Here is a 12619-nt window from a genome sequence, read left to right as displayed (position 1 = left end):
CTGTAGTCTCAGCTACTCAGGAGGCAGGAGAATGGTGTGAACTTGGGAGGTGGAGCTTGTAGTGAGCCAAGATCTCACCACTGCACTCCAGCCTGGGCGACAGAGCGAGCCTCCATCTCAAAAAAAAAAAAAAAAAAAAAAAATCCAAAAATCAGCCGGGTGTCATGACAGGTGCCTGTAATCCCAGCTCCTTGGGAGGCTGAGGCAGAAGAATTGCTTGAACCCAGAAGGCAGAGGTTGCAGTGAGCCAAGATCGCGCCACTGCACTCCAGCCTGGGCAACAAGAGTGGAATTCTGTCTCAAAAAAAAAAAAAAAAAAGTTGACAAAAATCTAACGTTTTTCTTAAAGCTACTAAGGACATGAAGTCCTGTAAAGTCTCTCAACTACGATGTGTTCACTCAGCTTGCAAACAAATCAGAGAGAAGATATCAAACATGAACCTTTAAAAAGCTCTATCACAAGGGCCAAGCACAGTGGCTCACACCTGTAATCCCAGCATTTTGGGAGGCCGAGACGGGAAGACCACCTGAGGTCAGGAGTTCAATACCAGCCTGGCCTACATGGTGAAACCTCATATTTACTAAAAATACAAAAATTAGCCAGGTGTGGTGGTGCACGCCTGTAATCCCAGCTACTCGGGAGGCTGAAGGAGAACTGCTTGAACCTGGCAGGCAGAGGTTGCAGTGAGCCAAGATCGTGCCACTGCACTCCAGCCTAGGTGACACAGCAAAACTCCATCTCACAACAACAACAACAAAAAAGAGTTCGATAACAAGAAAAGTTTTAATATAGTCCATTAGGAAAAGTGAGATGTCACCAAAAGTATATATTACTTACTGCCAAATGAGTAGTATGAGCAATTGTTGGGAGAGAAAAAGAAACATTAGAGAAAGCATAACTGAGAATATGGCTTCCTCTCATTCAAATCGTTCTCCACGGAGCTAAGTCCAAATGTGCATCTGTGGGGCTCAGGGATAAGAGGGACTCCCCAGTTTGTCTATATCGGACTCCAGTGGAGAGGACTCTGCCCAGTCCCCACTACAGGGAGGCAGGAAATAAATCAGAAGGTAACTTTGGGGAAGAATCGCCTAATCCAGTGTCACCCTGAGAGGCTGAAAGGCAGAAGGAACTTACAAGAATACGAGAAAAACAAAAGATAACATTTGTCTGACCCCTACCAACCAACCTCCTCTTTTCCAACCCAACCTTAGGCTCAGCAGACCCCACAAGGTAAGCAATTTAAGAGGGAGGAAGTACCACTAATCTCAGGATTCTTGGGGAAAGGGCTTTGGCTTATGAGACACGACAGTAAGAAAATAACAATCTGGGGTTGCAGGTGAGCACAGATTTCTGCTCCCAGACTATCAGGAGCACACTGCTTCCAGACAGACCCGAATAAGGTAGCAGTAAAGACGGGAACTAATGCTAAGTGCCTCTAGACGCCCAGCACTGGTTTAAAGCAGTTCCCACAGATGACCCCATTTAATCCTCCCAACAACCCTATGTGCTTGGTACTATTATTACCCCCATTTTTTTTGTTTATTTTTTTGTTTGAGACAGAGTCTCACTCTGTCACCCAGGCTGGAGTGCAGTGGCATGATCTCAACTCACTGCAACCTCTGCCGCCCAGGTTCAAGCAATTCTCCTGCCTCAGCCTCCTAAGTAGCTGGGATTACAGGCACCTGCCACTGCGCCCGGCTAATTTTTGTATTTTTAGTAGAGACGGGGTTTCACCATTTTGGCCAGGCTGGTCTTAAACTCCTGACCTCATGATCCACTTGCCTCGGCCTCCCAAAGTGCCACCGCACCCGGCCTTTCTTTTTAAGACAGAGTCTCGACGGGGCGCGGTGGCTCACGCCTTTAATCCCAGCACTTTGGGAGGCCGAGGCGGGCTGATCACGAGGTCAGGAGATCGAGACCATCCTGGTTAACACGGTGAAACCCCATCTCTACTAAAAATACAAAGAATTAGCCGGGTGTGGTGGTGGGCGCCTGTAGTCCCAGCTACTCCAGAGGCTGAGGCAGGAGAATGGCATGAACCCGGTAGGCGGAGCTTGCGGTGAGCCGAGATCAGGCCACTGGAATCCAGCCTGGGGACAGAGGGAGACTCCGTCTCAAAAAAAAAAAAAAAAAAAAGACAGAGGCTGGCTCTGTTGCCCAGGCTGGAGTGCAGTGGCGTCACAATCCCTGCCCCGCCACTGGGTTCAAGTGATTCTCCTGTCTCAGCCACCCGAGTAGGTGGGACTACAGGTGCGTGCCACCATGTCTGACTAAATTTCTATTTTTACTAGAGACAGGGTTTCACTATGTTGGCCAGGCTGGTCTCCAGCTCCTGATCTCCTGATCCGTCTGCCCTGACCTCCCAAAGTGCTAGGATTATAGGCATAAGACGCCACGCCCAGCCTCTTTTTTTTCTTTTTTTTTTTATTTTGAGGCAGAGTTTTGCTCTTGTTGCCCCGGCAGGAGTGCAATGGTGCGATCTCAGCTCACTGCAATCTCCACCTCTGCAGGAGAGCAGGAATCTTCAGTGATCCACGGGCAGATCTGTAGCCATTGTGGGCACCTGTTCTTCCCGTGACCTTTGTGCCCGGGTCGCAGCACGTGCTGAGATCGCGCCATTGCACTCCAGCCTGGGGGACAAGAGCGAAACTCCATCTCAACGGAACCCTTAAGGTCGTTCTGTCACTGGGGCCATTATGAGCACACACACCCACTCCCTCAGGTTTAAAAGGCGCGTTGCCCGGCAACAGAAGGAACTGCTGGCTTAGCCTTTGGCCGAGTTGGCAGCTCCACGAGGACCCTCAGAGTCCAGCTCTCCAGCGTTCAAGCATCCGACGGTTCCGAGTCCTCCCAGGAGCGGTTACCTGGGCACTCTGTGCCCCTCATTCCTGTCAGGGCCCAGGCTGAGGACCTGCTAGTAGGGCTCAGTTGCCTGGAGTCCGTTCAGCCCATCCCCCAGTTCACTTTGCTTGTGGGATCTCCCCGTTTCTCCTGCCCCTGGACTGAGTGGCAGGCCATCCCACAAGCACCCGGACACTTGGCATCAGTGGTGTCAAGACAACTCTAAGAAGGTTTTCTGTGATCCTGCAAGACCTGTGTTCCTTCCCGGTGATTCTGCCTTCAATTTGATTGCACAGGTACCACAGCAAGCCAGTGCTGTGTGCGCCGAATTCCAGGGCATCCTCCAGCTCAGCCACTACACTGAGCACAAGGAATCTCTGTGGGACCCAGGAACAGGTAGTCACCCCTTTGGGGCCCACAACACCCGGCTGTCCCCAGACTTGTGGCCAGGGAAGATAGTATTGAGGGCCCTCAAGGAGAGCGGGACAGGGATGGCTGAGCAGGACAAGGACCCTAGAGTCCAAGAGAATCCTGATGATCAGAGAAGGGTCCCCGAGGTCACCAGGGATGCACGGTCTGCATTTCGGCCCCTGTCGGACAACGGAGGCCTCTCTCCCTTTGTGCCCAGGCCCGGGCCTCTGCAGAGAGACCGCCATGCCCAGAGGTCAGAATTCAGATATAACCAGAGATCCCAGACCTCCTGGACGAGCTCGTGCCCCGAACTAAATTCCATCTCGAGCTCCTACAGCTCTACAGGAGGCCTCCTGGGGCTAAAGCGGAGGTGGGGGCCAGCCTCATCCCACTGCCAGCTGACCCGCAGTTCCTCAAAGACAGTGAGTGAGGACGGACCTCAGGCTGTCTCTTCTGGTCACACCCAGTGTGAAAAGACGGCAGATATAGCACCAGGGCAGACACTGGCCCTCAGGAATGGCTCCCCCAGATCCCAGGCCTCTAGGCCCCGTAAACGCAAGCTTCCCCTGCCGTCACGCAGGCAAGGGGATCCTCTGATGCTGCCACCTCCCTTAGTGCTGGGGTTCCAGGTCACTGCTGAAGACCTGGACCTGGAGAAGGAGGCGGCATTCCAGCGCATCAACAGTGAACTGCGGGCTGAGGCCAAAGCCATCTCGGACTGTAGACCCTCACGGCCTTCCCACGCTTTGTCCTCACTTGCAACAGGGACTTCTGGTGTGCCTACCATCTCTAAAGCACCCAGTATGGATGCACAGCAGGAGAGACACAAGTCCCAAGACTGCCTGGGCCCAGTGGCCCCCCTAGCTTCTGCTGCAGAGGTCCCCTCTACAGCTCCTGTGTCTGGGAAGAAGCACAGACCACCAGGCCCCCTGTTCTCCTCCTCAGATCCCCTTCCTGCCACCTCTTCCCACTCCCGGGACTCAGCCCAGGTCACCTCGCTGATTCCTGCCCCCTTCCCAGCTGCAAGCATGGATGCGGACATCAGAAGAACAACGCCTGGCACTTCTGCTCCTGCAGCTGCCGCAGAAGCCCCTCCCCCCTCCACATTGAACCCCACATCGGGGTCACTACTGAATGGAGTGGATGGAGGCCCTTCACATTTCTGGGCCACAGTCACAGCTGAAGCAGGTGCCCAGAGGTCAGAAGTCAGATATAACAAGAGATCCCAGACCTCCTGGACGAGCTCGTGCCCCAAACAAATTGCCACCTCGAGCTCCTACAGCTCTACGGGAGGCCTCCCTGGGCTAAAGCGGAGGTGGGGGCCAGCCTCATCCCACTGCCAGCTGACCTGCAGTTCCTCAAAGACAGTGAGTGAGGACGGACCTCAGGCTGTCTCTTCGGGTCACACCCAGTGTGAAAAGACGGCAGATATAGCACCAGGGCAGACACTGGCCCTCAGGAATGGCTCCCCCAGATCCCAGGCCTCTAGGCCCCGTAAACGCAAGCTTCCCCTGCCGTCACGCAGGCAAGGGGATCCTCTGATGCTGCCACCTCCCTTAGTGCTGGGGTTCCAGGTCACTGCTGAAGACCTGGACCTGGAGAAGGAGGCGGCATTCCAGCGCATCAACAGTGAACTGCGGGCTGAGGCCAAAGCCATCTCGGACTGTAGACCCTCACGGCCTTCCCACGCTTTGTCCTCACTTGCAACAGGGACTTCTGGTGTGCCTACCATCTCTAAAGCACCCAGTATGGATGCACAGCAGGAGAGACACAAGTCCCAAGACTGCCTGGGCCCAGTGGCCCCCCTAGCTTCTGCTGCAGAGGTCCCCTCTACAGCTCCTGTGTCTGGGAAGAAGCACAGACCACCAGGCCCCCTGTTCTCCTCCTCAGATCCCCTTCCTGCCACCTCTTCCCACTCCCGGGACTCAGCCCAGGTCACCTCGCTGATTCCTGCCCCCTTCCCAGCTGCAAGCATGGATGCGGACATCAGAAGAACAACGCCTGGCACTTCTGCTCCTGCAGCTGCCGCAGAAGCCCCTCCCCCCTCCACATTGAACCCCACGTCGGGGTCACTACTGAATGGAGTGGATGGAGGCCCTTCACATTTCTGGGCCACAGTCACAGCTGAAGCAGGTGCCCAGAGGTCAGAAGTCAGATATAACAAGAGATCCCAGACCTCCTGGACGAGCTCGTGCCCCAAACAAATTGCCACCTCGAGCTCCTACAGCTCTACGGGAGGCCTCCCTGGGCTAAAGCGGAGGTGGGGGCCAGCCTCATCCCACTGCCAGCTGACCTGCAGTTCCTCAAAGACAGTGAGTGAGGACGGACCTCAGGCTGTCTCTTCGGGTCACACCCAGTGTGAAAAGACGGCAGATATAGCACCAGGGCAGACACTGGCCCTCAGGAATGGCTCCCCCAGATCCCAGGCCTCTAGGCCCCGTAAACGCAAGCTTCCCCTGCCGTCACGCAGGCAAGGGGATCCTCTGATGCTGCCACCTCCCTTAGTGCTGGGGTTCCAGGTCACTGCTGAAGACCTGGACCTGGAGAAGGAGGCGGCATTCCAGCGCATCAACAGTGAACTGCGGGCTGAGGCCAAAGCCATCTCGGACTGTAGACCCTCACGGCCTTCCCACGCTTTGTCCTCACTTGCAACAGGGACTTCTGGTGTGCCTACCATCTCTAAAGCACCCAGTATGGATGCACAGCAGGAGAGACACAAGTCCCAAGACTGCCTGGGCCCAGTGGCCCCCCTAGCTTCTGCTGCAGAGGTCCCCTCTACAGCTCCTGTGTCTGGGAAGAAGCACAGACCACCAGGCCCCCTGTTCTCCTCCTCAGATCCCCTTCCTGCCACCTCTTCCCACTCCCGGGACTCAGCCCAGGTCACCTCGCTGATTCCTGCCCCCTTCCCAGCTGCAAGCATGGATGCGGACATCAGAAGAACAACGCCTGGCACTTCTGCTCCTGCAGCTGCCGCAGAAGCCCCTCCCCCCTCCACATTGAACCCCACGTCGGGGTCACTACTGAATGGAGTGGATGGAGGCCCTTCACATTTCTGGGCCACAGTCACAGCTGAAGCAGGTGCCCAGAGGTCAGAAGTCAGATATAACAAGAGATCCCAGACCTCCTGGACGAGCTCGTGCCCCAAACAAATTGCCACCTCGAGCTCCTACAGCTCTACGGGAGGCCTCCCTGGGCTAAAGCGGAGGTGGGGGCCAGCCTCATCCCACTGCCAGCTGACCTGCAGTTCCTCAAAGACAGTGAGTGAGGACGGACCTCAGGCTGTCTCTTCGGGTCACACCCAGTGTGAAAAGACGGCAGATATAGCACCAGGGCAGACACTGGCCCTCAGGAATGGCTCCCCCAGATCCCAGGCCTCTAGGCCCCGTAAACGCAAGCTTCCCCTGCCGTCACGCAGGCAAGGGGATCCTCTGATGCTGCCACCTCCCTTAGTGCTGGGGTTCCAGGTCACTGCTGAAGACCTGGACCTGGAGAAGGAGGCGGCATTCCAGCGCATCAACAGTGAACTGCGGGCTGAGGCCAAAGCCATCTCGGACTGTAGACCCTCACGGCCTTCCCACGCTTTGTCCTCACTTGCAACAGGGACTTCTGGTGTGCCTACCATCTCTAAAGCACCCAGTATGGATGCACAGCAGGAGAGACACAAGTCCCAAGACTGCCTGGGCCCAGTGGCCCCCCTAGCTTCTGCTGCAGAGGTCCCCTCTACAGCTCCTGTGTCTGGGAAGAAGCACAGACCACCAGGCCCCCTGTTCTCCTCCTCAGATCCCCTTCCTGCCACCTCTTCCCACTCCCGGGACTCAGCCCAGGTCACCTCGCTGATTCCTGCCCCCTTCCCAGCTGCAAGCATGGATGCGGACATCAGAAGAACAACGCCTGGCACTTCTGCTCCTGCAGCTGCCGCAGAAGCCCCTCCCCCCTCCACATTGAACCCCACGTCGGGGTCACTACTGAATGGAGTGGATGGAGGCCCTTCACATTTCTGGGCCACAGTCACAGCTGAAGCAGGTGCCCAGAGGTCAGAAGTCAGATATAACAAGAGATCCCAGACCTCCTGGACGAGCTCGTGCCCCAAACAAATTGCCACCTCGAGCTCCTACAGCTCTACGGGAGGCCTCCCTGGGCTAAAGCGGAGGTGGGGGCCAGCCTCATCCCACTGCCAGCTGACCTGCAGTTCCTCAAAGACAGTGAGTGAGGACGGACCTCAGGCTGTCTCTTCGGGTCACACCCAGTGTGAAAAGACGGCAGATATAGCACCAGGGCAGACACTGGCCCTCAGGAATGGCTCCCCCAGATCCCAGGCCTCTAGGCCCCGTAAACGCAAGCTTCCCCTGCCGTCACGCAGGCAAGGGGATCCTCTGATGCTGCCACCTCCCTTAGAGCTGGGGTTCCGGGTCACTGCCGAAGACCTGGACCTGGAGAAGGAGGCGGCATTCCAGCGCATCAACAGTGAACTGCGGGCTGAGACCAGGGCCATCTCGGACTGTAGACCCTCACGGCCTTCCCACACTTTGTCCTCACTTGCAACAGGGGCTTCTGGTCTGCCTGCCATCTCTAAAGCACCCAGTATGGATGCACAGCAGGAGAGACACAAGTCCCAAGACTGCCTGGGCCCAGTGGCCCCCCTAGCTTCTGCTGCAGAGGTCCTCTCTACAGCTCCTGTGTCTGGGAAGAAGCACAGACCACCAGGCCCCCTTTTCTCCTCCTCAGATACCTGTCCTGCCACCTCTTCCCACTCCCGGGACTCAGCCCAGGTCACCTCGCTGATTCCTGCCCCCTTCCCAGCTGCAAGCATGGATGCGGGCATCAGAAGAACAAGGCCTGGCACTTCTGCTCCTGCAGCTGCCACAGCAGCCCCTCCCCCCTCCACATTGAACCCCACGTCGGGGTCACTACTGAATGGAGTGGATGGAGGCCCTTCACATTTCTGGGCCTCAGCCGCAGCTGAAGCAGGTGCCCAGAGGTCAGAAGTCAGATATAACAAGAGATCCCAGACCTCCTGGACGAGCTCGTGCACCACACGAAATGCCATCTCGAGTTCCTACAGCTCTACGGGAGGTCTCCCGGGGCTAAAGCAGAAGAGGGGGCCAGCTTCATCCCACTGCCAGCTAACCCTCAGTTCCTCAAAGACAGTGAGTGAGGACGGACCTCAGGCTGTCTCTTCGGGTCACACCCGGTGTGAAAAGGCGGCAGATATAGCACCAGGGCAGACACTCGCCCCCAGGAATGGCTCCCCCAGATCCCAGGCCTCTAGGCCCCGTAGACGCAAGTTTCCCCTGCTGCCACGCAGGCGAGGGGAGCCTTTGATGCTGCCACCTCCCTTAGAGCTGGGGTTCCGGGTCACTGCTGAAGACCTGGACCTGGAGAAGGAGGCGGCATTCCAGCGCATCAACAGTGAACTGCAGGCTGAGGCCAAGGCCATCTCGGACTGCACACAGCCCTGCCATTTTCAGGTATGTTTCTTCTATACCTAGTTTATTTGTTCCTTTTTTCAAGACATGGTCTCACTCTGTATTTCGTGTTGGAATACAGTGGCACAGTCATAGCTGCAGCTTTGAACTCCTGGGCTGAAGCCACTTCAGCCTTCTGAGTAGCTGAGACTACCAGTGCATGTCACCAGAGTTGGCTAGTTTTTATTTTTTTGTAGAGATCTATGTTCCTCAGGTTGGCCTTGAACTGTTGATCTCAACTGATCCTCCCAACTCAGCCTCCCAAAAGCACTGGGTTGATGAGCACGAGCCACTGCCTGGCCCAGAGTCACATTTTAACATCACATCCTCACTGCTGCGCTCACGTTTTGGCAGTGACTGAAAACCCTAAGGAAGAGTTTCTGGTCAGGCCCGGGCCCGTCTGTGCATAGCAGGGGAATGGAAAAATGGCCTGTGGATGGTTCTTTTGGAGAAATGGCCAGACAAGCACTGAGATGCCGTTTCCTGGAATACAGGGCCGTGCGATGTCCAGCCCAGCTGCCAGGTCCAGGGCCCTCGGCACCATCTAGTCTGGGAGCTCATTCAGAAATGGCCTCATTTGCTCAAAGCAGCTGGTTTCCCTTCCAATCTGGTCCCATTTGAGAGATGCAACTGGGCCCTGTCTTCCAGGAAACCATTTCAGTGCGTGCCTGTCTTTGTCCCCGCGCTTTTCTTATTAACTAAGATTTCTAAATGTATTACATATTCACATTTAGAAACTCTAAATATCATAAAAGGTTAGCAAGGAAGTTTCCCTTCCACTCTGAACTTCCAAACACCAAGTCAACATTTTTGTTTGCATATCATCCCTGCAATCTATGTGCAAATAGAAACATGCACCTGGAATGCATGCTGATGTGTGATCGTGTTTACACAAAGTCCTCTGCACCTCTGCATATATCACTGGGCAATGCACCTTAGTTATCATTCCACATTTCAAATGTAAATCCATTGTATTGTTTCAGAGCTATAAAGTACTGCACCCTATGACTATTCCCAAAATTACTTAAGCACCCCATTATGGGTACACATTTCTTCTGTTTCCAGTCTTGCTCTTATAACCAATGCTGTAGTGAACAGCACTATGTTGAGTAGAAGTGGTGACCATGGGCATCTTTGTCTTGTTCGCGTCCTCAGGGGGAATGCTTTCAACTTTCCCCCTTTCAGGAAAATGTTGGCTGTGGGTTTGTCATAGATAGCTTTTATTACCTTAAGATATGTCCGTTCTATGCTGATTTTGATGAATGGTTTTAATCATAAAGAATGCTGGATTTTGTCAAATGCTTTTTCTGCATCTATTCAGATTATCATGTGATTTTTGTTTTTAGTTTTATTTATGTGATGTATCACATTTATTGACTTGCATATGTTAAACCATCCCTGCATCCCTGGTATGAAACCCACTTGATCATGGTGGATTCTCTTTTTGATATGCTGATGGATTCGGTTAGGTTGGTTGTAGCATTTCTTATTATTCCATCTGTGGAATGTATTGGTTTAAATAATGAAAACATGTTCTATCTTCACTGCTTAGCACTTTGTGTTTCTTTAACAGCCTTCCCAACAGGGCAACATAAAAGCAGGAACCCCGCTAGTCTCCCCTTAACCTGGAATTTCCCCTTCTCCACAGCTCGCTCATTGGACAGGATAGACTGGGCATCCAGGCCTCAAGGTAAGGACACACTCCGTCACCTAGAGTTGCAGTGCCTGGGAAGGCCAACCTTGGAGAGGCGCTGCCAGCTTTACAGTGGTAGAGGTGTTGGGAGGGACTGACCACCAATTTATAAGGCTGTACTTTGTTGGCGACATAAAGGATTGTTTCACAGATTGTTGGGGAGGGACAATCCCAAGGCCTCCCCTGTCCCTGGTCCTGGCTCTGCACAAAGGCAATAAGAGAGGGATGCTGGTAAGGGCTGACCTGTTGCTGTGCTGGGGAGGAAGGTGCTAGGCTGAAATTCAGGAGGCTGAGGATGCAGCAGTCCCATAGGAGGTACATGACCTTCAGGATACATTTTCTTCATTGATGATCAATGGAAATGATAAATCACTGACTATTTTTTCTATCATTGGAATCTACTCTCTACTGCTCATGCTGTTCCTGTCTTTTGGGGAAGATGGAAGATCGAATCAGTGTGTGCTGCACTGAGCGGATGGAAGGAGAACTGCGACAAAAATTGAGGAAGGGTGAGGGATGAGAGGGCCCTTCATCCAGCTGCTTGCAGAGTCCTCCTGAGGAGGAAAGCCCCGTGGCTCCCTGAGGAAGGAGCAGTGAGGGCTGCGTGACTCCCACAGTGAAGTGTGTGGTATGTCTGAGGACACCCAGGCTGGTCCATGAGGAGCCAGTGGCAGAGTGAGAAGCAGAAAGGCCAGGAGGGTGGCTGGAGGCCAGGCTCTGAGTCATTCTCCATGTGATGGAAACAGCCGGAGCCCAGTGGGCTTGGAGGTACAGGATGCGGTGGCTGATGACAGAACAATGTGGAGAGAGGCGTCATTTGTCAAATCCTTACTTTGTTCTGGGCATTGTGCTAAAAATTCTGATGGCTCATCCCATTTAGGGGCTGAAAGTTGCAGAGGTTTAGGAAGCTTGCCCACGATACTGGAGCCCCCATCTCCTGCCCTAGTGCTGTCCTCCTTCTCACCCAGCCACCACCTGTTTCAGGGGAACACACAGAAGTGGTAACCTCTTATGGAGAGGCGAGTAAATTCTGCTGTTTTTGTTATTCACAGAAAAAACACTGGCTCGTGTGGGTTGGGAAGGATATTTCATCTGGTTATTTCCACCTGTGTGACTCTTATAGTATTGAAATGCATAGGTTAGCATTTTTGGCCAATTTACTCAGCATTCTGGGTTAAAGGCTTTTATTTATTTATTTATTTATTTATTTTTGAGATGGAGTTTCACTCTTGTTGCCCAAGCTGGAGTGCAACGGCGCAATCTTGGTTCACTGCCACCTCTGCCTCCCAGGTTCAAACTATTCTGTCTCAGCCTCCCAAGTAGCTGAGATTATAGGCACGTGCCACCACACTGGGCTAATTTTTCTGTATTTTTGGTAGAAATGAGATTTCACCATGTTGGTCAGGCTGGTTTCGAACTCCTGACCTCAGGTGATCTGCCCTCCTCGGCCTCCGAAAGTGCTGGGATTACAGGTGTGAGCCACCACGCCCGCCCTAAAGTCTTTTAAAATTCACTTGTATGAGTTGACTTAGTTTTCTTTAACCTTGTAGAAAAATACAAAAATGGCAATCTCTTTTATCACACAAATAATGTCTTTTTAATGGAGTGATTTTTTTCTAATTGAGGTATTATGTACTTTTCATTTACTAATTATTGTTTACATTTGAAGTGTCTTGTGAATTAATATTTAATTGCATAGATGAAGATTACTAGTCATAGGCATTTTACTAACCAATACTCATTAAGCATAGCGTGGATTCATGTGACGTCAAGCAGCTATTTTATTGGTAAAACGAAAAAGCACAAGAATGAACGCAAGAACTGAAACAGTGGAGACACTTAGAATGACTTGTCTAAGATCTAAATCATTTTGTTGTCTTCCCAGCGTACTTATTATCCTGATCATTGTCATCAGCATTGTTTGGGTCCTTTTAGCACAGATTTCTCAAAATGGGCAACTCCATAACAGTTGGAAGCTTACGAATTCATATAATTTGTAAGAGGGCAATTTGGAAGTACCTATCTACTTTAAAATTCCAATAACCTGGGAATTTCATCTAGAGTCTTTTATGTCTAGACTCTTTCATGTAAAATATTTCCACAATTAGGAGAAATATGTGTATGGGGATTTGCTATGTAGCGGTGTTTTGATAGAATAGAAAACTGGGATAAACCAAATTTCCATCACGAAGGAAATAGTAATACGCT

The 12619-nt window shown here is 52.6% G+C and overlaps 1 protein-coding gene across 1 annotated transcript in view; it reads left to right on the top strand.

Annotated features, from left to right (window-relative positions):
• The first annotated feature begins 2426 nt into the window (after positions 1 to 2426).
• LOC134739254 (uncharacterized) overlaps positions 2427 to 12619 on the top strand; it is a 40443-nt gene continuing 30250 nt past the window's right edge. The window contains exon 1 of the mRNA XM_063662767.1: positions 2427 to 8537. Within this exon, the coding sequence (XP_063518837.1) occupies positions 3334 to 8537 (5204 nt within the window). The 5' untranslated portion in view covers positions 2427 to 3333. The remainder of the gene's footprint in view (positions 8538 to 12619) is intronic.

Source organism: Pongo pygmaeus, chromosome 23 (assembly GCF_028885625.2).
Source record: "Pongo pygmaeus isolate AG05252 chromosome 23, NHGRI_mPonPyg2-v2.0_pri, whole genome shotgun sequence".
NCBI classification, from domain to species: Eukaryota; Metazoa; Chordata; class Mammalia; order Primates; family Hominidae; genus Pongo; species Pongo pygmaeus.
This window is presented reverse-complemented; position numbering and strand designations above follow the sequence as displayed.